This window comes from Trichechus manatus, unplaced genomic scaffold, assembly GCF_000243295.1.
Source record: "Trichechus manatus latirostris isolate Lorelei unplaced genomic scaffold, TriManLat1.0 scaffold00105, whole genome shotgun sequence".
Taxonomy (NCBI): Eukaryota; Metazoa; Chordata; class Mammalia; order Sirenia; family Trichechidae; genus Trichechus; species Trichechus manatus.
Window position 1 is genome coordinate 2,464,669 of NW_004444041.1, and position 25,486 is coordinate 2,490,154.

General features: G+C 37.0%; 1 protein-coding gene across 4 annotated transcripts in view; it reads left to right on the plus strand.

Moving 5' to 3' along the window:
* PRKG2 (protein kinase cGMP-dependent 2) overlaps positions 1 to 25,486 on the plus strand; it is a 115,436-nt gene that overhangs the window by 53,535 nt on the left and 36,415 nt on the right. For 2 of the 4 annotated variants that reach the window (XM_023737600.1, XM_004383106.2), the window contains exons 7-14: positions 3,518 to 3,595; positions 5,395 to 5,489; positions 8,863 to 8,931; positions 13,901 to 13,999; positions 15,342 to 15,495; positions 17,367 to 17,503; positions 19,786 to 19,875; positions 21,593 to 21,734. In XM_023737600.1, the coding sequence (XP_023593368.1) occupies positions 3,518 to 3,595; positions 5,395 to 5,489; positions 8,863 to 8,931; positions 13,901 to 13,999; positions 15,342 to 15,495; positions 17,367 to 17,503; positions 19,786 to 19,875; positions 21,593 to 21,734 (864 nt within the window). Of the gene's footprint in view, positions 1 to 3,517; positions 3,596 to 5,394; positions 5,490 to 8,862; positions 8,932 to 13,900; positions 14,000 to 15,341; positions 15,496 to 17,366; positions 17,504 to 19,785; positions 19,876 to 21,592; positions 21,735 to 25,486 lie in introns of those variants that run through there. The other 2 variants (XM_004383107.2, XM_023737601.1) reach the window with 2 other exon arrangements.

Here is a 25,486-nt window from a genome sequence, read left to right on the forward strand (position 1 = left end):
AAAGGGATCTACATAAATGGAGAAACATACCATGCTGATGGATAGGTAGACTCAACATTGTGAAAATGACAATTCTACCCAAAGCAATTTACAGATACAATGCAATCCTGATCCAAATACCAACAACATTCTTTAAAGAGATGGAAAAGCTAATCATTAACTTTATATGGAAAGGGAAGAAGCTCTGGATAAGTAAAGCACTATTGAAGAAGAAGAATAAGGTAGGAGGATGTGCACTACCTGACGTCAGAACCTACTATACAGCTACGGTTGTCAAAACAGCCTGGTACTGGTACAATGACAGGCATATAGACCAATGGAACACAATTGAGAACCCAGATATAAATCCATCCACCTGTGGTCACCTGATCTTCAACAAGGGCCCAAACTCCATCAAATGGGGAACAGACAGTCTTTTTAACAAATGGTACTGGCAAAACTGGGTGTCCATCTGCAAAAAAATGAAACAGGACCATACCTCACACCATATACAAGAACTAGTTCAAAATGGATCAAAGACTTAAATATCAAGCCAAAAACTATAAAGTTCATGGAAGAAAAAATAGGATCAACACTAGAGGCCCTAATACATGGCATTAACAGGACACAAACCATAACCAACAACACACAAACACCAGAAGTTAAGCTAGATAACTGGGATCTTCTAAAGATTAAACACTTATGCTCATCAAAAGACTTCACCAAAAGAGTAAAAAGAGAACCTACAGACTGGGGAAAAAATTTTGGAGATTACATGTCAGACAAAGGTCTAATCTCTCTAAAATCTACAAGAAAATCCAACACCTCTACAACAAAAAGACAAATAATCTAATTAAAAATTGGAACAGGAAATGAACAGACACTTCACCAAAGAAGACATTCAAGTGGCCAACAGACATATGAGGAAATCCTGACAATCACTAGCCATTAGAGAAATGTAAATTAAAGCCACAGTGAGATACCATCTCATCCCGGCATTACTTTCAGGAATCAGAAAAACTGGAAATAACAAATGTTGGGGAGTCTGCAGAGAGATCGAAATCTTAAGTTCTGCTGGTGAGAATGCAAATGATAGAACAACCATTTTGGAAAATGATACAGTGCTTCTTTACAAAGCTAGAAATAGAAATACCATATGATCCAGCAATCCCACTCGTAAGAATATATCCTAGAGAAATAAGAGCAGTCACATGAATAGACATATGCACATCCATGTTCATGGCAGCATTGTTCACAATAACAAAAAGATGGAAACAACCTAGATGCCCATCAACAAATGAATGAATAAACAAACTAGGGTACATACACACAATGAAGTACTACGCAACGTTAAAGAACAACGATGAATCTGTGAAGCATCTCATAACATGGATGAAAATAGAGGACATTATGCTGAGTGAAATAAGTCAATCACAAAAGGACAAATATTGTATGAGACCACTACTGTAAAAACACGTGAAAAAGTTTACACACAAAAAGAAACAATCTTTGTTGGTTAGGAGAGATGGGAGGGGTGGCTGGGTGGGGGATATTAAATAGACAAGATATAAGTGGTGACTTCGGTGAAGGGTAAGACAGTACACAATATTGGGGAAGCCAGCACAACTTGTACAAGGAAGCTCCACAGACACATCCAAACTCCCTGAGGGACTGAATTGCTCGGTGGAGGACTGTGGGGACCATGGTCTCAGTGAACATCTAGCTCAATTAGCATAACACAGTTTATAAAGAAAACGTTCTACATTCTTCCTTGGTGAGTAGCATCTGGAGTCTTAAAAGCCTGTAAGCAGCCATCTAAGATACTCCACTGGTCTCACACCTTCGGGAACAAGGGAGAATGAAGAAAACAAGATACAAGGGAATGATTAGTCCAAAGGACTAATGGATCTCAACTACCATGGCTTCTATCAGACTGAGTCCAGTACAACTGACTGCTCTGAGAGGGATCACAATAGAGGGTCCCGGACAGAGCTGGACAAAAATGTAGAACAAAATTCTAACTCACAAAAAAAGATCAGACTTATTGGCCTGACAGAGACTGGAGAAACCCCGAGAGTATTGCCCCTGGACACCCTTTTAGCTCAGAAATGAAGTCACTGCTGAGGTTCACTGTTCAGCCAAAGATTAGACAGCCCCATAAAACAAAACGAGACTAATGGGGCACAACATTCCAGAGACAAGGACTAGAAGGCAGGAGCGGACAGGAAAGCTGGTAATAAGGAACCCAAGATTGAGAAGGGACAGTGTTGACATGTTGTGGGGTTGTTAACCATTGTCATAAAACAACATGTGTACTAACTGTTTAATATGAAACTATTTGTTCTGTAAACCTTCATCTAAAGTAGAATTAAAAAAAAAAAAAGAGTAAATGACCAAAAAGCTATTGAAAATCGACACAAAAGTAGTCTAGTTTGGAATTGATTTTCAAGTCTAAAAGAAAACAAGAGCGGGTATAATGTTGTTAATTATGCCTTTTTTTTAAAAAAGCAAGCACGTTTCTGTTTGTATAAATAAGAGATCCATTTTAGTTTTATGACTTTAAGACAAGATCAAATTAAAGTGAAGTAGAGGTGGACAGTTTAATTTATTTTTTGTGTCCTAAGAAACTGAGTTGCTCTTTTGGTCTGACAGGTAGATAAATGACTTTTCTCTGCCCAGGGATTTTCTAATCACACAAACATAAAAGAGGGCAACATGTTAATAAATAAAAAGTAATAAGTGATAATTTGAGATTTTATGATGATAAACATACTTTAAAGAACAGAATTTACATGCAAAAAATTCTAATGTCACTGTTTTATTATGATAAATCTTTGGAAAGTAAGAGCAGGTGCTCTTCAAGGAATTAGAAATTGAGCTAATACATTACAAATATCCATTGGGAATTGTATTTTCAACTTACAGATAATCGTTCTTTTTCTAAACTCTAGATACATTTTTCAGGAGTCCCTGGGTAGCAAAAAGAATTAAGTGCCCCACTAGTAACTGAAAAGTTGGTGGTTTGAACCCACCCAGAGGTGCCTTGGGGCATAGGCCTGGCAATCTGCTTCTGAAAGGTCAAGACTTGAAAACCCTATGGAGCGGTTCTACTCTGAAACATATGTGGGGTCGCCATGAATCTGAATCAACTGTATGAGAGCTAACACCAACAGCCACTTTTTCAATACTGTTACAGACCACTATACATTTTATATTTAGATTATTTAGGAGAAAGTCCCATCTGGGTATTAGTGATTTTTGCTTTGCTCTTATTTCCCCTCATGCTCTGAGACTCCATCCCTGAAATTCAATTCCAAGTGAATTTTTTTTTTCTGCAAAAGAGAAACATAATTGCAGATGATAAAGCAGAAGTCTCTTTACTTTTCCACTGTTTATGACTGCAGTGTAAGAAAAGCGTACAGTTACAATAAGCATAAAATAAAAGAAACAGGTGTGAAACACTCATTTCAAAGACACAAGAAGTTTCATTTCATTTATGTCTTCACTTGATCTAACAGTTTCTTTTTCATCCCAATAGGAATACTACGACAAAGGAGATTACATCATTAGAGAGGGGGAGGAAGGAAGTACCTTTTACATTTTAGCAAAAGGAAAGGTAAATATTCATTAAAGCTTACTTAAAGTAAATCAGAAAAGTGTTTTCAGTTTGCCACAAACACAACAATCCTCACATTGTGACATAAGAAGGCCTCTGCATTGAACCAGTAAACGAGCTTCTACCAGAAGAATCCCATGGGGTTTGGACTGAGCACTGGGTTTGGGGTCACCGGAGACCTATGATGGGTTCCAGCTAAGATAGTGACTTTTTAGTGACCTTAGGTAAGTCGTTTGACTTTCTTTGAACCTGTTTCATTGTATATAAAATGACTGTTATTTGTAAGGTCCTTTCTAGCTATGAATGCATGATTCTCAGTCAGCTCAGGGGCCCAGGATCAGGGCTAGAACATTTTCCCATCTAGCAGATAGGACAAGCAGTGGGTGGAAGGGTTCTCTCTACTGAATGAATTCAGCAATTGAGGACAGCAATGGTTAGACATTGAGCTATACAGCCAATGTGTCTCAGAACTTCAGTTCATACACAAAACACAAGTTGATTTAGGTGCCTATGTAAATGTGATCCTAATACGTACAATAGATATTTTTCTTTACCTAAGATTTGAGTAGATACCATGTTGCCAGTTGTTCTTATGTTGGCCCTTGACCACGCCCTTCAGAAATAAAAAGCATTTTTGAAATATTGAAGGAAAGAGTAAATTGTTAAGTGCCTGTATCTATAAACTGTCAGATTTTCAAAGTACATTCTTTTTTCCATGGAAGAGTTTATTATCAGAATCAGACACTGCCCCTTGTAAACTGGTTTGTGGTTGAACTTTGGACTGGGTCCCTAGTGAAGAAAAATTTTAACAAAATAGTTTCAAACCTCCTAAACTCTTCAACACTCAGAATCACTTCTTATATGTCTCCTCAACCCAGACCCCATGAGTTGAAAGAATTCTGGCTAGTAAACAAATAGCGTTTTATTATTATTTTTCTTTATTTTATTCACTGTGACACGTATAAATGCCATTCAGAATTTCTAATCAACATGAAGCAACCCTGATTATCATGCTGAACTGGAATATATCTAGACCCCAAAACGGAATATTGAAATTTTTGTCTGCCTCTGCCAGGGAGGTTCTCAAATTTCCCTGGGCTGTGGACCACTCTGAGAAACTCATGAAAATTGTGGACCCTTCCCCAAATTCATGTTTTCTGTTCAGTTTTAGGAAGTATATAGGCTTCAGGGAGTCATTCTGGACACCAGATTAAGGACTCCTGATCCAGGAAAAAAAAAAAAAACAACCCATTGCCGTCAAGCAGATCCCAACTCATAGAGATCCTTTAGGACAGAGTAGAACTGCCCCAAAGGGTTTCCAAGGAGCAGCTGGTGGATTCGAACTGTTGACCTTTTGGTTAGCAGCCAAATGCTTAACCACTGCACCACCAGAGCCCCGTATTCTTGATTAATTTGCCATCTCTATTAGACTTTTTGAAATAACGTTAAGTTCCCACAGGACAATTATTATTTACTTTGAGTATCCCTAGGACAGACTCACTGGATTCACTTAGGAATTTGACTTTGGGAGGCAGGGCTTGAATGGAGACTCTTGCCCTTTCAGAGAGTTGAGTCATTTGATCATGTTAAACAGGGTTTACCATGTCCATCAAAGTGAGCCGAGTGTAGTTAAATTGTCCTACTACCACACAATTACAGCAGAGACTCAGAGACTGCCTGGTCCTGTCATTAATTAGTCAAGTTTATATAGACTGGAGGATTTGGTTGAATGGATATGTGTTCAGTTTCTCTTTCTTCTTTTTCCACTCCCCATCTTTGGATTGTTTAACATTGCTTAGGTGAAAGTCACACAGAGTACAGAAGGCCACGATCAGCCGCAACTGATAAAAGTATTACAGAAAGGAGAATACTTTGGAGAAAAAGCTCTTATCAGGTAAATCCATGAATTTGTATAACATAATTATATAATCAACAACGGGTTTTTTGTTGTTGTTGTTTTGATTGCTTTGCATATGAAACTATTCATATAGAGTTGTCAATTGGAGCCACCAAATTAATGATGACCAATATCCAGGAATTTAAACAATTTTTAATACGTTTTTTATGCAGGAGATAAGTATACTAACTTCGCACAGGAAACTTAAATTGGAAAATGTTAAGTTTGATAGTGATGATAAAATTGATATTACAATTTTTAGTTTATAAAGAGTCAGAGAAAGAGATTAAAGATGTAAAAGCTATATTTTCCACTTGAGAATAATTTTCTTTTTTTAAAGCTTCTGAGGTTTGAAATGTTGCCATGTTTAAAGTTTTCTCCTTTCTTTTTCATCAAATAATGGTTTTACATATTTTGGATGTTTTTTAATCATCATACCAAAAGCAATATTTTAAGAATATGCTCCAAATAGTGTGTTCGAAATTTCTACCTGAACCTCAGGGTTCTTTTTTTCTTTTATACACTGTACAGAAGAAATATTTTAAAAGGAAAATAAAATGGCTTAGGGGATACTTTGTACTTCCTGGAACTCAGAAAAAAACCTGAAGTCTGAAGAAATTAATTTCCCTAAATATGAATAACTTTTTAAAAGATAAATTTTAGGGCAGCACACCTTTTTTTGGTATTACATGTTTTTAAATGAAAACTTGATATTTGTTAAGAAATCGCTTAAAATCTGTGTTGTGACTAAACATTTTTACTTCCAATTTACGCTTATAAGAAAAGCAGTATTTCTGCTCATTTATCTTCTCCTTGACTTTTGTCTACTGATTTGTATGTCAGATTTACATTGGCACAGCACAAAGAAAAAGTATTCATAAATTACCTGAAGACATTTTTGATTATTTCAGATCATAAACCTCTTATTAAAAAAAAAAACAACTAAAATTCAATGAATTAAGTTATAGATAATACATAAACAACTTAAAAATGGAATTGAAATACCAGCTGAATATTTTTTCTCATTTTCTAGCTTGTAATGAACTAGTTTCAATCACAGGGAAATTGTCCTTTCTTTTTTTGTTCATTTCTTTCTTTCTTTGTCACAGAATGTGAATACATTTTCATGCAACATAATCAGGTGATATCGTTATCCAAAACTTCAGTACTTCAGTGTATTCTTTCTTAACATTTACGGGTTATTTTTTTCATACCTCCAAGCAAAACTACTAAAGTCTGAAAGTGCACAAGAACTTTATAAAGGCACTTTAGAGCCAAAATAGCTCTCAAAAAGGGAATATGCTGTCTGGTTTTGCTGAATCTGCTACACTTATGCTAGCCAATTATAGTGTTTTCCCATAAGAAACACAGCAATTTATGTTTAATATAGACACTCAACTCCCAAAACCTTTTGAAAGCATAAAGTTAAGATCAATGAGAAGGAAAATTGGATATAGATGTTTTTATGCATTTATGCTATCACTTTTTAGGGCCACCGAAATGTGGCTCAATATTCCTCAAATTCTGTATATTTCTGACTTGACGCTAAGTAGTCCTCGGAGTTCTTTGAGAATTTTGTGTGCACTCATGAAGTTATTATGAAAGGAAGATAAGTGTATTTATAAACATCTAATACTTGTAAAGTGTTTGCCTAGAATATTCCCAGTCAACATCATGACACTGACAAGTAAAAGGAATGCCATACCTTTCTTTTTCCTGAACTCAAATAGTTGGCTCACAATTAAGTATTATATCTATAGCTATATATCTATATACATGTACACAAACTGAGTACAAACTAGCCTGCTACCAACTCAGAAAGCCCATGAAGCATCAATATTTTCACCAATTTCTTCTAACAACCCATTGCAGTAGAGTTGATTCCAACTCATAGCTACCCTATAGGACATAGTAGCACTGCCCCATACCGTTTCTAAGGAGCATCTGGTGGATTTGAACTGCTGACTTTTTAGTTAGCAGCCGAACTCTTAACCGCTACGCCATCAGGGTTTCCTCTTCTAACAAGGACCTGTAAACTTAGGACAGACTCTGAATTATGTCAGAAGGTCTCTGGATGTTGGCTCTGTGGCTACAGGACTCCTTCTGAATGGTAGAGATGGGCTGCTGAAGTTCTTCCAGTCACATCACTAAGGGAAGATAAAGAACTGTACTTTGTATGATACCATTTTTATTGAAGTTTCTCAGAGTAGTTCTAATCTTTACTACTCTATGGTATGCTTGATATTCCAAGGTCGCCTTAAATGAATTTCATTGCACTGGGTACCACAGGGGTGTGTGGTGTAGTGTCTTTAGTTTATGCATTGATTAGGTGACACCTAACAGTGCCAACAATAGAAGGAGGAATCTATTGTAGTTTTGGTTAGGTGCCATCAGGTCGGTTCCGACTGATAGCGACCCTATAAAGTACAAGTAAAGGATCTTAAGGAAATACTTTTACCCAATGCTTGACCCATTGGTATTCATTGGATAATTAAATGTATCATCATTAGATCATATACCATAATTCATCATATCTAAGATATCATCGTTTGTAAGATGCATATTTTATACTCCAAGAGAAAGAGAGAAAATGCTGCTCATTAAATGTAAGACATCAAATGTAAGACATACTCTGACTTCAGTTATTTTAATGGAAAATATACATCCAAAACTCTGTGAAATAAAAATATTTTAGTATTTATTTAATTGGGTAATAATTAAACCAAACCCCTTGTCATCGAGTCAATTCTGACTCATAGCGACCCTATAGGACAGAGTAGAACTGCCCCATAGGGTTTCCAAGGCTGTAAATCTTTATGGAAACAGATTGCCACATCTTTCCCCCATGGAGTGGCTGGTGGGTTCGAACCGCCAACCTTTCGGTTCAACAGCTGAGCACTTAACCACTGCACCATCAAGGCTTCTAATTGGGTGATATGGTACTAAAAACACTTTCTTTGGCATTCATTATTGGATGGATTATCATATGTTCATTATTTGAATGTTTTTCCAATAAATTTCCCTGAGCAGTTAATTTCATAATAGTATTTTGCCTCTTTATTAATTAGTATGTCTACTTGGATCAGATGAGAGCTATTTTATTTTGGCCGAAACAAAGCTCAAAACTAGATTCCATATTCACTTGCAGTCACTGATTCCTCTACGGTCCCAGAACAATTGTCTTCTTCTCCTTTTAAGTCCTGTGTACATAAACTTCATCGGTACGCATTTCAAATCCTTTTCATGGGCAAGAGAATAGTCTTCGGGAGGATTTGGTGATAGAGCTTCATACAAAGTAACATTCCTTAATAAGAATGGATGCTTAATTTCTAACTGTAGTGAAAACTGACTTTTCTGGCTTTTTCTGCAGTGATGATGTCAGGTCAGCTAACATTATTGCTGAAGAAAATGATGTCGCATGCCTGGTTATCGATCGAGAGTGAGTACACCGAAGTTGTCGGGGAAGGCACCACTGCCACCGTTGCAGATTTGGCTTTCTGTTATCCAAGGGACCGATCTATCTTCCCATTCATCACCACTAGGAAATGTTGGCCAATTGTCAGCTGCAAGTACATTCTATTAAAATTCATGGGGAGAAACCAGGCCCTCTGATCTGAATCTGTCTGAGGCAGTGGCAAATGCTGGCAGGCTAAATATTTTGTGTGCAAAGTTTGTACATAAATATCAGCAACGGACTGATTTACATTCTGCATCTCCCAGAGAAATAAGCTTATTAGTGCTCTTATAAATTTTCTTTCTACGAAACAGTGAACAATTTCACAGTTTATTTCTAAAATACTCTAATCAGTCAAACAAATTTTCTGAAGAAAACCTATCTCTCTCAGGCAGAATATAAAATATTCTTTAGCTATATATACACCCAGAGAAGTTTTAATTTAACATCTGTAGCAATTTGTAAAGGGACGTGTATCATCAATATTAATCTCTAAAAGGCTTAGATTATTTTTCAGAGTAAGTGTCATTTTATGCCCGTAACTCTCTCGAAACCGTATTTGGATCTGAACCCTTAGATCTTTCATTAAACAGTTAAACATTTATTGGTTATTTACTAGATAAAATAAAAGAAGTGCAAATTTTTCAAAGCCAGACCATTGTTTAAGAATAATCATAGTGTAGTCAAAGAAATAGGGCATATTAATATGAAATATTAACAGAAATAGGTATCACAAGAGAGGATGTAGTTGATTGCTAATTGAATACAACAGTTACTGAATGTCAATTCATAGAGGTTTAGAGGTAGAAAGAAACTTAGAGTTTTTTTTATTTAAACTTTTTATTATAGAAAATTTCAAACATATTCAAAAGTAGACAGAATAGTATTGTGAACCCCATGATGCAAATTCAACAATTATCAGCTCATGCTTCATCTCGACCCCTTTGCCACTCTTTGCCTTCCCCATACTATCCTCAAGCAAGTTCTAAACATAAAATTAATCTGTCTATATATTTGAGCAGCATCTCTAAAAGCTAAGTATTATTTTTAATACATAACCATAATACCATTAATACACCTAAAAAGTTGCAAATAAATATGTCTTAGTTTTGATTCTCTATAGAGAAAACAAAACCAATGATATGTATATGTAGAGAGAGAGAGAGAGCGAGAGAGCTGGTCCTTTGAAAGGATTAGCTCACGTGATTTTGGGAGCTGGCTGGAAAGTCCAAATCCACAGGTCAGGTAACAGGCTAGAGGCTCAATCTTGGAATTGTGGGGAACTGGCAAGTCCCAAAATCTGTAAGTCAGGTGGCAGGCTGGGCACTTGTGCAAGTTTTTGTCCCAAGATCTGTAGGTCAGGTGACAGAAGAGTCCAAAGTGGAGAGAGAGAGAAAGTTCTTCCAAAATATCTATTTATAGTATGAAGGCAGAATACACCCTAAGGAAACTCCCCTTTCAATGGATTGGTTGATTACATTACATTAGATTACATTATTGTAAGTGATTACATCATGTCACATCACATCACATTACATTATGGAAAAGCAACTAATCTAATATTTGGCCAAACCACTGGGAACTATAGCCTAGCCAAGTTGACACATAAAATTAACCATGATAAACCCTTAATATAATTTAGAGTTATTTTAATTCCCACCCTTACAGATAAAAAAAAGTTAGTCCCAGATAGGCTAATGAATTGCCCCAACAGTGCCATTGTGATGGAGCAGGACTGCTCCCCAAGTTTCCTGATTCATTCCAGCATTATTACCACTGTGCCTTTTTGGCTGCCATGGCATGTGTTCAGTAAAAAAAGCAATCACTGTGCAGTAAAGTGGGCAAGGTTTTTTTTATTATTATTACTTAAAGTGTGGAATTGGGGCTTAAAAAATTAATAGAATTTTTCTAGGCAGAAAGGAAACATGGACTACACTCCAAATGAAGTAAAATTCAAAAGCAAAGTTACAGGACTAGAACAGTTCAAAGTATGTTCAGGGAACAGTTAATTTTTGGATCCAACTCTCAACAAATGGAAAATATATTGGTACAATAGTGTCCAAATAATGCATTATTTTGTACATAATAGTTCCTTAAAAATACATGCATCTATTAAGTAGCATTAGCTGTGTGGTGACATAAATTGCTCCAAAATACTAGGACTAAATATACGATAGAAAGGAATAACTCTTTTCATTTTTCTTCATTGTAATCTCATACATCACATATTTATGTACTGTTTCTTGTATTCATTATCTGTAAGAAAGGATGTAATTATTTTGTGTAGCTTGCACATTATTTGGAAATTTATAATTGTAAAATGTTTAATTAATTTGCAAGTGTATAGTTGAGATCCTTTAATGTATAAAGTATTGCCTTAGGTACCATGAGACATAAAAATTTGTATGAATCTATTCTATGACTCAAAGAATCTGAGGATCCAGGTATGACGTTGATGACCTACACCTAGAATTTCATGGGATAGATAGTTCTGGTTATCCCAACATATTTATTATTGGCAGTTCCCTTCACTCCAAAAAATGTCCCAGTTTGGATGATAAATTATATGATCGCCCTAGCTATTACTTACAGTCTGAATGCTCCCATAGCACACACCATATATATTCTTATCATTAATCACACTTCATTTAATTGATTTATTTATCATCTGTATTCCCATGAGTACAGACACCAGGGAAGTCTTGTCGACTGCTGCTGCAGAGCCAGCATTGGAAACAGTCCTTGGCATATGGGAGGTGCTCACCAAATGTTGGCAGAATAGAGAGCACTGTCTTTGCAATGAAATATAGTGACGAAAAGCCCATGACTTTTAATTTTTGCTTTCCTGATTTATTATTTTAACAAATGCCTAAATGAATACATTACAAGAAGGAGAGTTAAAGTTTGAGCTGTATTTCATATTTTTTAAAATATGATAAAACATTTAAAATAGTTGTGGAAAAGGGCAATAGTTCTAAACAAATGGAAGCATTATTTATGACATTTCCATCATTATTTGATTGTTGAAACAAATCTCAAAGGAGCTTATTCGTTACCCCCAGGCTATAACATCCAAATAAATACAGGCTGTTCGAATGGAGTAGCTAAAATATTATAGCTGTTTCAACTTGACTTTCAGATTAGTTAGCTAAGTACTTTTAGAGACTTGTGACACAAGTGCCACCTACATTTAAAAAAAATGGTTTACAACAAATACTTCAGTTAATTTAATAGCAAATAAAATAGTGCTGAAGTATACACTAAATATAGGAACGATCATGAAGATGGGGACAGTTTCTTTCTGTTATACACAAGGTTGCCATGAGTTGGAGCTGACTCGATGGCAACTAGGTACAACAACACAGAATAAATAAAAACAAAACAAAGTACAAAAATTATTTGTTTTTTACTTGAAAATTTCTTATTGGAAATTAGAAATTCCATGGTAATGCTCTTTTATTTTTCGCTACTCTAGAGTCAGCAGTGGTCAGTCCACAGGACAGCGTAGAAAAGAGTAGAGAGTAGATCTAGAGGGGCAAATGGAAAATACCTAGCACAGCATGTGATACATGCGTAACCATGTAAAAATAGAGAGGCATTGATATTGGAGTCGGTTAAATGTGAGTGGTGGTCTTCAGGGCTAGGCTGGCAGTTAAGTTGCCACAGTCCACTGTTTAGGTGGTTCCAGCTATCACTTTAAGACATTTGCAGGTAAAGTTACATTCTTTCATTCTACTATGTACAAGGTGCTGAAGATATTACTGGGATGATTAAAGCACGGTCTCTACTTTAAAGAAACATACTATTCTATAGTAGAGGAGAGAAATACCCTAATAATCAAAAATCAAGGTAGATTGTAGGATGTGGGTGTGGGGAAACATTGGAAGGACAACCAAGAAAAAACATTTCCTTGGTAAGCAAGGGGATTGTTTTTTCTCATGGAGAGTGTAGGATGTAAGAATTTCCAGAGACAATGGACTGAGATGGGGGACAGGGAGCTTAGGTTGACGCACCACAAATCTGTGATCCTTGAAGGGTGAGGGAGGTCAAGGGAGGATGGCTAGACCTCAGACAGAAAACAGCTCAGCTAAGGTGAAAAAGATTACTTAGGAAGCAATGTGGAATGAGCAGTATCTAAGGATAAGAGAGTTAAGGGATACGTTTTATACTTGATTTTTAAAACAAATGGCTTACATAATTTAATTAACCAAAATAAGAAAAAAACATGTAAGCTCTATAACCTTTTGATTTAGTAAACAGATCATGTAGACTATTTTCTTTCCACCGTCTTCATCAAAAAATAAAAATAAACGAAAAGACACAACTGTTGGTAAACCTGAACTGCAGGCATGAATAGAAGACTCCAGAAAATATTTTTCTTCTCACTGACATTCCCTTTGCTTTCATAAACTCAGAGGATCAATTACTGGTATGTGACTTCTAACAACTATCCTGGTGAGCATTGGAGGTTGACTGGTAGAATTTTCACATTCCATGCCAGAAACCTGGGTTCAATCTCATGCACGACCGCTACCTATCTGTCAGTGGCAGCTTGCATGTTGCTATGATGCTGAACGGATTTCAGCCAAGCTTCCAGACTAAGATAGACTAGGAAGAAAGGCTTGGAGATCTGATTCCGAAAATCAGCCAGTGAAAACCCTATGGATCGCATGGTCTGATCCAAACCCATCATGGGGATGATGCAGGAACAGGCAGCCTTTATTTCTATCATACATGGGGTCACCATGAGTTGAGAGCTAACTCAGCAGCTAACAACAGCAAATAACTATTTTACATATTATGACAAATTTAATATCCCATCGATTATTGAAAAACAATTTACAAAGCTGGAGTAACCATACAAGTAGTCCTTATTGAGCCTGAGAGAATATGTCAAGTGAAATCATACCTATCAGCACAGAGCTTTTTATTCTATTTTATTTTGTTTCTTTAGAACATTCAACCAAACGGTGGGGACATTTGAAGAACTCCAAAAATACCTTGAGGGGTATGTGGCAAACTTGAACCGTGATGATGAAAAAAGACATGCAAAGTAAGTGGTGGAATATTCTCCTAAGCCAGCTATGGCTTCCGACAGCCAACAAAGTGGGGAAGGAGTGTGATTTGCTATGTGGGTACCTTTAGTGTGCCTTCACTAGAAAATTTGGGGAGTTCATTTTAATTGTTCTTCTGCAAAGAGGATAAAACTTAACTACTACCATGTTTTTTTTTTTAAAGGCCTATAGTCAGATCTTTCATACTGTGATGAGTAGGAATGTTAGGGAGAAACTTCCTGACAGGAGACCTTGGAAAAGGGACTTTTCCTTTTGTCTGGTGACTGAGTTCAAGGGGATATTAATTCACAAAGGATCCTCTTTTCCTGTCTTTCAATGGAAATCAAACAGGAAAGTCGATTTACTAGAGCAAACCATTCATTCTAATTATGGGAAAAGAGCTAGGCTTGTAGTCAGAATTATTTGAAACTATAAGGGAACTATTGCCTAGGGATGTGTGTGTGTGGGAGGGGGGTGGGAGGGATCTAAATGTTGTGACACTAATAAGTTTTATTTAATAGAAAACTCTAGTTTTTATAAATGAAAATTATTAGAAAAGTATTTGCTACGTTTTGTAGAATAAATACTTAAGCATAGGTGGACTATCAAACCTACAGAATCAAGTTGTAAAAAACTGAAGTATAAGTTAAATTAGAGCATTCAATCAGAGCCTCGAGCTTTTTGCAAGGAACAAATGTGTATTTTTTATCCTGAAGGCCTTTCATAGTAACAACAACTTATGAATATGTAACCGAGAGCAGTAAAAGTTAATTAAAAGAGAAAAATGGATATTTCAAAACAACAGTATTTGGACATAAAGTGAGCAATGCACTGTTTATATTTCACAAAGCAGTTATTCTGATTCAGCCACGGAAAGCTTTAAGATTTGACAGAAATAGCCAACTGCAGCAAAGATTCTCAGTGTGACATTCTCTTTTCTGTGGAGCAAAGGGAATTGCTCTCTGGTTTCATTCGCTGTCATTGTCTCATTGACACTTTTTCTTTTTTTTTTTTTAAGCTTTATTGAGGTATATTTTGCATACCACAAAATTCACCCATTTTACCTCTCATTGACTTAGTTTGATATTTGTCTATTTCTTGTGTGTGTGTGTGTGTGTGTGTGTGTGTGTGTGTGTGTTCGTTCCTGTTTTTGTTTGTATATTCTGCTGCTTTTCTCCCCAGATGGGCTTGAATTTGATTCTTTAAAAGTTGAGATACCTTTGTGGCAACTATGGACAGGAGTTGCTTGCAGAATAAGACCGTTCTAAGAGTGGAATTTATATATGGCGTGACCCTTGGTTGACTAAGGGGTGTATACAAATTGTCACGTCTCTTCTGCAGGAGGTCCATGTCTAACTGGAAGCTGTCCAAAGCACTCTCTCTGGAGATGATTCAGCTGAAGGAGAAGGTGGCCAGATTTTCCTCATCATCCCCATTCCAGAACCTTGAGATTATTGCGACACTGGGCGTTGGTGGGTTCGGAAGAGTTGAGCTTGTAAGGGGTTTACGTTTCAAGCATCTGAGAGAAGCCTTTTGACTTTTGTTTTGTTTTGTATTCCAGTGTATCTTAGAGGAATATATGAATTGTTATCAATATCTAAAACTTTGCTTTGAACAGAAATTGAGAAAGTAAACTTTGCTGTCTGTATTTTGTATAGTAGCAGGCCTATACTTATAACTTTTAATAATATAGCTACTATTTCAAGCTTCTTAATAACACTCTGTGTGAATTTTTTAAATGATAATTATTGGAGTTTGTAACAAGTAAGCATCTCCAAAAGCCTGTAAGATATAAAAGATATGTTTATACATACACTGAAGACACATTAACTCTCTATACACTAGAGAAAAATGGAAGTGACATAGAAATGAAATCTTTAATATTACAGTTAAATCTCTTAACTTCCACTACCATGTCTATATCGATTTATTTGGCTCTCATTATGCTATTTTAGAGTTGCTCAAAATTTTCTGTCAGACAAAAGAAACGAAGATGAGTGCCTGAGGAAATTTGAGAGCAGCTTTCTGTAGTGTTTACCAGCGCAGCTGGGAACTTGGGGCCTGATTTCTGTTACATCTTCCACATCACCACTTCTCTGAGCTTTATAAGCCGCTTCCAAAGAGCAGCACAAGTGGCGCTATCAGACCAGGTGTCCTGAGGAAACTGTAAAACGGAGACCTGTGCCCTTCCTGGGTGCAGATGGCTCTTCACCCTTGGCAATTAGCAAGCCCTTCTTTGCCCATCAGATTTTTAACAATTCACCGTACATTAAACTCCGAGAACTATGCTGATACCTCCATCTGCTGGATGGGGCTGAGCAGAAGCAGATCTGAAATACTGCCAGGAGACTCTGGATAGTACACTTCACACCTAGTCAGTACTTCATCCCTGATGGTTGAGGGGAGGGAAATGGTTTCTTAAGAGTGCAAAAGATATTTATAAAGTTTTTTGTGCCGTATGGAGAGACAAGGACAATATCCATCTGCAATGGTGATTTTCACCAAAGATCTTGGCAAAAAGGTTTGAATGAACAATGCTGAGATCTGTTTGTTTTTTTTTTTATAGTTAGATAATAATAATTAAAGCGGTAATCCACCATTGATTTAAAAATCGTAGGCAACACTAATAGCCAATGGGAGCAAAATACAGGATATAGCCATTTCTGCATAATCTAGTTACTTGTCAAATATATTGTGCTAATGAAGTTTGAAGCCTATCAGAACTAATACCTATTTTAAAATTTTTATTTCCTTTTAAGGGAGAAGTCTGGTTATCCTTCTAGAGCAGTGCTCTCTGATAGAGCTTTCTGTGCTGATGGAAATATTCTGTATCTATGCTGTCCAGTAGGGTAACCACCAGCTACATGTGGCTGTTGAGCATTTGAAAGGTGGTCATTGTGACTGAGGAACTGAATTTTTTTTCCCTTAATTTAAATTTAAATAACTTCATGAAACTAGTGGCTACCATATTGGATAGTGCTGATATAGAGCTTGATTTGTATGTGTTGTTTTGAAAATCAAAGAAGTGAGTATTAAGAAAGATAGAGCAATGTTTTGGCAATTCCAGTCAAAGTTTTTCATGTCACACAGTCAAAACTGAATGGAGATTTCTAAACAAAGTCTTGTAACCAGAGGTTTTTTTTTGTTTGTTTGTTTACTAAAAAAATTTAGAACCATATTTGTGAACTATTTTGGAAATGTGCCTACCTGAATGGAAATCAGTTCTCAGAGGGATGAGTGGTTAAATGCTTACATATCATTTAAATGTGAAAGAAATTTAACTCTTGTAAATTAATCTGTTTTCTGTAGATATTATAAATCTTTACCAGTAAGTTAATTTTGAGAATCTTTCTATTTCTTACACAGGTTAAAGTGAAAAATGAGAATGTTGCTTTTGCTATGAAGTGTATAAAGAAGAAACACATAGTTGACACTAAGCAGCAAGAGCATGTCTACTCAGAGAAGAGGATCCTGGAAGAGTTGTGTTCTCCATTCATCGTAAAGTAAGTGAGCATTCAGCCTCCAGGACTTAGGGTTTTTAGGCTCTTCTTTTGAATATTTACTTTCCAGAAGACAGAAGGAGAGGGAGAGGAAGCCCTACTCTGACTTCTCCATTCCAGTTACAGCAATAGTGCTTAAAATGGTGGAAGTTTGAGATCTGGGGCCAGGAGTTTTCCAGATGTTTTTATTCTTAAGTCGGTCTTAGGAAAGTGAGTGCACTGGGGGAGGGGGGAGTGTGAATATAAAAATGATCTTGGAATAAATTTTAACTGAGTGTTTGATCTAGAACTAATGCAAAATTTGGGAGGAGTGGAGGAAGAATTCACCAGAAAGTCTTCAGGGGCTGTGGTAATGTTGACTTTCTGCCAGAGGTGGTGCCTGGAGTCTGTGGATGCCAAGGAGCACCCTAATGTGGCCCTAGCAGTGCCTGGATAACGTGGGGTCCATCTCCTCATGGCTCTTTCTGTAGTCATCACCAGAGTTTGGAGGAGAAGTATAGATGATTCTAAGCCACAGCTCTCTTTATTGTGAATTCATTTGCTAGTGGTGCACACAAGTTTATGTTTTCATGTATGTCTTAAGACCCCAGAGAATATCTTTTAGTGATTTCTGAGTGATGTAAAGTGCTCCTATAATGAATAAAATTTATATCTTTTTGGTCAAATTTCTAGAAAGAATCTTCCTGCCTAACCATATTCCCAGCCTCCCCGCCCCCCACCCCTTTTCTTTTCAAGATTAAAAAAGAAGTCTGAGCTCAGGCAATGCTGGCAATAGTCATTCAGTTACCTTTATATTAATTTTGTTCCCAGAATGCCCTTTCATTATCAGTATATCAATAACAAACTATGATGAGCAACTTCAGGGCATGGACTAGGTCTTACTCATTTTTTTTTTTAATTTTTTTATTCCCAGTTCTTTGCAAAGAGCCTGGACTATAGTAGGATGATAATAATATCAAGGCTAAATGTTAATGACATTTATTGAGTACTTACCATGTGCCAGGCACTCTTCTAAACTATTTATTCATCATTCATTCATTCATTTGATCCTCTTAATAGACCAGTAAGGTTATGATTATCCTCACTGTACAATGAGAAAACTGAAGGCACATAGCTGTTGTGGCTGATCTGGGATTCAAGCCCAAGCAGCTTGTTTCCAGAGCTCACACTCTAAGCCCTTTACTAGCTTACCTCTTCTATCTGTACATAATATGGCTGCTCTACTCTTTCCTTTAGCTTGGCCACGGTGCTAGGGAGGGAACCGGTTATTAAGACCTAGGAACTATTTTTACTCAATGTTGAAATGTGCTGCTCCATCCAATCTTCCTTCATGACTGAGTCTCTCATTCCCCCCAGTTTTGAGGAGTGCTGCCAGCTGAGACCTGGAGCCCAATCCCTCTCTGGGCATTGTCTCAGCCAAAGAGAACCACTCTGCCCATGATCATGCCCTCTCCCCTGGGATATATTGTTTATCATGACTGGCTGATGGAGGAGGAGGGTATCCAAGAAGAGCTCTTTGAGGCCGACACTTTTGTTGTGACTGCATCACAGCCTAACTCTCCCTCTGCCCAAACGTGCCTCCTTCCTCCCCCACGGGTGTTATTCTCAGTACACTCTTTACTAAACTCACTGCCCACAAATCTCTGTCCCAGAGTCTGTTTCCAGGGAAATCCAGCATATATTAATCAACTCATGGACGTAAGACATGAGCATAAATAACCATTATGCAAGGCAGGACTTAACGGAGTTAAATGCAGAGGCCTCTGGGTTTTTTTTCCCCTGGTGGCACAGTGGTTAAGAGCTCAGCTGCTAACCAAAAGGTCAGCAGTTTGAATACACCAGCCACTTCTTGGAAACCCTATGGGGCAGTTCTACTCTGTCCTGTAGGGTCACTATGAGTCGGAATTGACTCGAAGGCAACAGGTTTGGTTTTTTGGGTTTTTGGAAGAAGAAGTGGCCACCTTTAGTAGATGAGATAATGAGCTGCTTTTTCAAGTAAGAAGGCTTTGAGCTTGGCCTTGAAGAATGGATAAAATTTTTCCAGTGAAACTGATATGAAGTTTAGTCCCTGGGAAGAGGGAGGGCAGTCTAAGTAAAGGGATCAGCAGAAGCAAAGGGAAGGCAGTAGGAAAGATCCACTCGCAGAGAGCCCAGTGTAGTTTTAAGATATGTGTAAGGAGATGAGGGACATTGTTCAAAATGTTATTGATGGTGTACTTAAACCATTTTAAGAGAGTTTTAAACTAGATTTCTAATGATAACCATGTTTTTATCTGTCTTCACAGGTTATATCGTACTTTCAAGGACAATAAGTACGTATACATGCTTCTGGAGGCCTGCTTAGGTGGGGAGCTATGGAGTATATTAAGGGACAGGTAATGAGAAAGAGTTTATAAACAATAGCTTTTGTCTAACCACACGTCGTCTAAAGCATCTGAAGGATGCTATATTCAGGATCATTTAAAGAGTCATGAAGGAAGCTGTTAGGAAATGATTATAAGGAAATATGGGGATTTCTGGACAATGCAGACCTTTCTAACCAAAAGAATAAAAAGTATAAGCTTTCCCTTTGATGAGTTTATAGTTTGCTTGGGGAGATAATGTAATTTTAAAATATTTTATTATTTAAGTTGAAAATAATGACAAAGAAGTTGGCAGTTTCTAACTACATGCCACATGAGTGTTGTAGATAGTAAGTTCAGAGGAGAGGAGAGAGAGAAGAACTTGATGGTGGAGGAAGGACTTGAATTAAGCTCTAAAGAGCTTAATTTTGGTAAAGTAGGGAGGAAGGGAAACTGGTGTAAGATGAAGCAGGAAAGCTGGGATACTATCAGGTCTCTTTGTGGATGAGGAATAGAATAGGTTAAGTAAAAGATAAGGGCAACAGAAGAGGAGATGAGAAGTTAGGTTGACACTAGCTTGTGGAGGTTAATGCCAGGTGAAAACATTTAGACATTATTACCTGGGCCAGTGGTTCTCAGCCTTGGCTGCACATTACAATCACATAGGGAGCTTTTATAACATGTAAATTCTGGGCCTTAACTCCAGAGATTATGATTCAGTTCATCTGGGATTGGAACCCAGAAAATGATTTTTTTTTTTCTTCAATGCTTCTCACAAATTCTAATGTGCAGTCATGGTTGAGAATCACTCACCTGGGCAAGAAGAAGCCACTGAGAATCAGAGTAGAAGATGATTGTTTTGTGTTAGGCGCATATTGTTAGATGGATTTGAATGGAGAGGACCTGAAAGGTTGAGGAGACTTTCATGATACTGAAAAAGCATAGGTATGTGCCGTCTGTGCTTCAACAGGCAAATCTGTTTAGAAAAGGAGTTCCTACTACCTGTCAGCCACTGTGCCTGACCCTCAAAACAACATGTGAAGTAAGTAGCAAACTCATTTTACAGATATGGGTTTTGAGGCTCAGAACAGTTAAACAACTTGCCCAACAGCACAGTATGTGGAAGAAGCAGGATTTTAACCCAGGCTCGCTCACTCCAAAACCACTCTTCCATTATACCACACACCACATCATCACCACATTTTAAGAATTCATTATGTAAAACTACACACAATGCTGACAACAAGGAAACCCTAAGATGACCAAAGTGCACCAAAAAGAAGGTATCATGGCGTCGTGTCCTGGGTTATTGCTACATGAAATACAAAACAGAAATGAAAATGGTCACTTAAGTCATTTTTTAAGTCAAAACAATGAATTGCAGAAGTCAGGTTCAAACTCACCATTGAAATAGTTGCATTGTCTCCAGAGTTTGCCATATATATCCGAATAAATGTGTTTATTTTCTTATCTTCCTATTTTACATGTTCACAGATGATGATAATTATTTGGGTATAGACATTTTCATTTAAGAGATATAGCCCTTGTTTGCATTAGTTGCCCCCACCCCTCCCCAAATCTCTTTATGATCAACAAACAGCATGATTCATTGGCAGTATAAAATACTTTTTAGTGTTGATGCCCTGCAAAACATTTGTATTAACAAATTACCAATACAATGATCAATACCTAGAAGAGACAACAAAGGTGAGTGTCCATAGAATTAACAGGGAACATGCTTTCATTGCAGGGGCAGCTTTGATGAACCCACTTCCAAGTTCTGTGTAGCTTGTGTGACAGAAGCATTTGAGTACCTGCATCATCTAGGTATTATCTACAGAGACCTGAAGCCAGAAAATTTAATTCTAGATGCAGAGGGTTACCTTAAATTGGTAAGACAAATTCTCTAACTTGCAATATCATCTGAGGTATTTCCAAACACAAAGCTACGTTATGTTGCAATTTTCTTTTTCATTTTGGTGCAGCTGTTATTTCCACAATAAGGGCTATGACCTTGAAATTAGCACACATAATTCTGAGAGCAGTATTATGACTACATCCTTTTTGTGTAGAAACTTAAATGTTCCAACCATATTTATGATGCCTGCTGAGCATTCACATAATAGAATGTATTTAAAATTAGATTTTTAAAATTAGTTTGTTTAATAATTTTAACTAGGTTTTAATTGAATCCTGCTATTTATAGGGACTGGCTGTATGAATTAAGAAAGAAGATAGTATGGCTCCTTTCCCAAGATATCCACAGTCAGTATAGGGAGAGGAGATAAGCATATAAAGGTTGATTGTTGTTAGTTGCTATAGAGTCGGCTTCAATTCATAGTGAATTTATGTATACCAGAATGAGACATTGCCCAGTCCTACACCATCATTGCTATTACTTTTGAAATCTCTCTAGGTGACTGTAATCACAAGACTGGACTACAGGCTCTTTGAGGACAAAGCCTTTCCTTGTTGCCACCTTTGTAACCTCCCAATGTCCAACATGAACCTCCTTGCATGTCATACTATAGAAAAATGGTACCAACCAACCTGAAACTTCTTTCAGAGAGAAACTGTTAATAAAACTGGACAGTCATAATTGAGGAAATATCAAGGCACTGTGTATCTCAGGAGGGGACCCCATCAGGAAGGGAGTCCATTTTGTCAGTATCTCAGGGACATTAAACCATCTCTGAAGTGAACATTTCTAAAGATATTAAAAATCTACTCTCATCAGAACTTTTATATAAAGAAATAACAATTTAATAAACAACTACTCTTTGTAATGCTAGTATGCTAAACCTTTTACAATTAATCTTTTTAACAACCTACGAGGAAGATTTTGTCATCACATGTTACAGTTGTGGAATTTAACCTTAGGAATTAAATTTATTATATATAATTGCCAAGAGATTTCTTTCCATGTCAAAGGAATGAAATTAAAGCTCTTCCATGTGCAATCTGGCCAGCTTCCAAGAAACATTTTGATTCATTCAAGCTTTATTTTATTCATGAAAGACAGCTTTGAGAACTGGTATGGTACTAGCACAAGGCCTCAGTCATACCTTCTGTCTTAGTCATCTAGTGCTGCTATAACAGAAATACCACAAGTGTACAGCTTTAACAAAGAGAAACTTATTTCTTTACAGTAAAGCTGGCTAAAAGTCCAATTTCAGGGTGTCAGCTCTAGGGAAGGCTTTCTCTCTGTCGGCCTTCTCTTCAGTGTTCCCCTGGACTAGGAGCTTCTCTGCGCAGGGATCTCGGGTCCAAAGGACTCGCTCTGCTTCCAGCACTGCTTTCTTGGTGGTATGAGGTTCCCCCTTCTCTGCTTGCTTCCCTTTCCTTTTATCTCTTGTAAGATAAAAGGTGGTGCAGGCCACCCCCCAGGGAAACTCCCTTTACATTGAATCAGGGATGTGACCTTAGTAAGGGTGTTACCATCCTAATCCTCTTTAACATAAAATTACAATCACAAAATGGAGAGCAACTGCACAATACTAGGAATCATGGCCTAGCCAAATTGATACACACATTTTTGGGGGGACCTAATTCAATCCATGACACCTCCTCTTCATGATTGCTGCATTAATTATGCCCCTTACAGCTCTCTATGAACCCTTTTGAATAATATTGAAATAAAACTATCATGAGGAATGCAGGCTATCCATTAGATTCATCCATTCCTTCTCAGAAAATTGTATAGCATATTCAGAATTTATAGACCTAGAAGCCGATATGTAACTCCCATTTGCCATTGAACCACTTTGACAACCAGCTTAATGAAAGGAAATAATTAAAACCTTAGAGAGTACAAAGTAGATGTTGAATATTTACTATATATGAGACTACCCAGTATGCCCACTGCCATCAAGTCGATTCTGACTCATAGCAACCGTATAGGACAGAGTAGAACTGCCTCATAGGGTTTCCAAGGCTGCATATCTTTACAGAAGCAGACTGCCATATCTTTCTCCCTCGGACTGGCTGGTGGATTTGGACCGCCAGCCTTTGGTTAGCAGCCGAGTGCTTATATATCAAACTAGATGCCCTAAAATCTCACTATAACATTTTCAGAAATACTGGAGGACATATGAAAAGCAGTATTACAAATTCACGGCTGAGCTTACAAGAAAGCATGGGGGATTTCTTTATGGCTGGAAACCAAGCTTGGGCAGTAGTATAAGGAAGAAATCAGGCATTGAAGCTATTAGCTGTCTTGTGGGCATCAAGCAATCCTAGGTGGCCCGGAGGTTTGATTTTAATAACTACACCCTCTGGGAACAGGAAACCAAGCTTTGGACCTGGGCAGTGTGGGAAGTTGAATCAGAGAACATTGCATAAAGCCAGAAACCACACAGATTATACTGTCAGAGAAATACAAAACAGGAAAATAATCCAATTTATAAAAACAAAATGTATGCATGGAGACATGTTTTTCTTATTCTTGGCTCTTGGTAGAGCACAAAAGAGTCTCCTCTAAGAATTTCTGACCATAGGCTGGTTTTCATTGAAGATTGGGTGCCCAGTCTTCAAGAATGGAAAACCCAAGAAAGAATTTAAATGAAAGTGAATCCGTGTTGACAGCATGCTCAATTGCCCAAAACTTGATGTATGTTCTCCCTGAAAGAATGCGCTGTCAACTCAGGACACCAAGAATACTTTAAGATGAAGTTTCAGGGAACATGAGCTCACATTAAAAAATAATAATAATAAAAAAATTCTTAAGAAAAAAGATACCATGAGCATTAGTTTGCAGAAGCAAAGAGAGCAGAAGCAGGCACATAAATGCTTCATATATTGGAGTAAACAGATACAGAATGTAAAATAACACATCTAATACTTTTTAAAAATAAGAAAGGGATAAAAAATGAGTAAGGAACAAGAGACCATCAAAAATGACGTAGCTGTTTTGGAAAAAACAAACAAACAGAACTTCTATTAAGAAATTAATTAAACTGAAATTAAAATTGCAGTGAAAGTTTAATGGAAGTTTAATGGTGGAGTAGTTTATATTAATCCTCTTGCTTAAATTAATTATACAGGCAGTCCCTGGGTTACGAATGTCTGACTGACTTACCCGTAATTACAAACCAACCCCCATAAAGCCTCTTATATTAAAAATTCGAGGTACGTAAAATGGTTCATAATAACAAATGGATGCTACTTTGCTGCTACTTTATTATTACTTTATCATTACTGTATTATTATGTTAAAGACATTTTAGTATATCTGGAAGTGTTTCTTTCATTTTTTTTAATGCATAGAAAGGTACACTATATGCTGTATACTAAGACAAACATTTGACTAACTGACCTTAGATACAAACTGTACCTGTTTTGACTTACATACAAATGTGACTTAAAGAAGACGTAGGAAAAGAACTCGTTGGTAATCTGGGGACTATTTGTATGTACAAAAATATGTGGAGGCACTAGAGAGCAATAACAAGTGGACATTCAAACTTTGGGAAACGTGAACCACACTGGGTAAGATCCACGTTTATACAGCTGTTTATTTCAGTACATTCCTCAGCATATAAGCCATGGGGGATAAGTCTTTAGTTAACACCATACTTAATGGTGAAATATGGAACACTTTCTCAGTAAATTTTGAACAAGGCATGAATATCTGCTCTTACCACCTT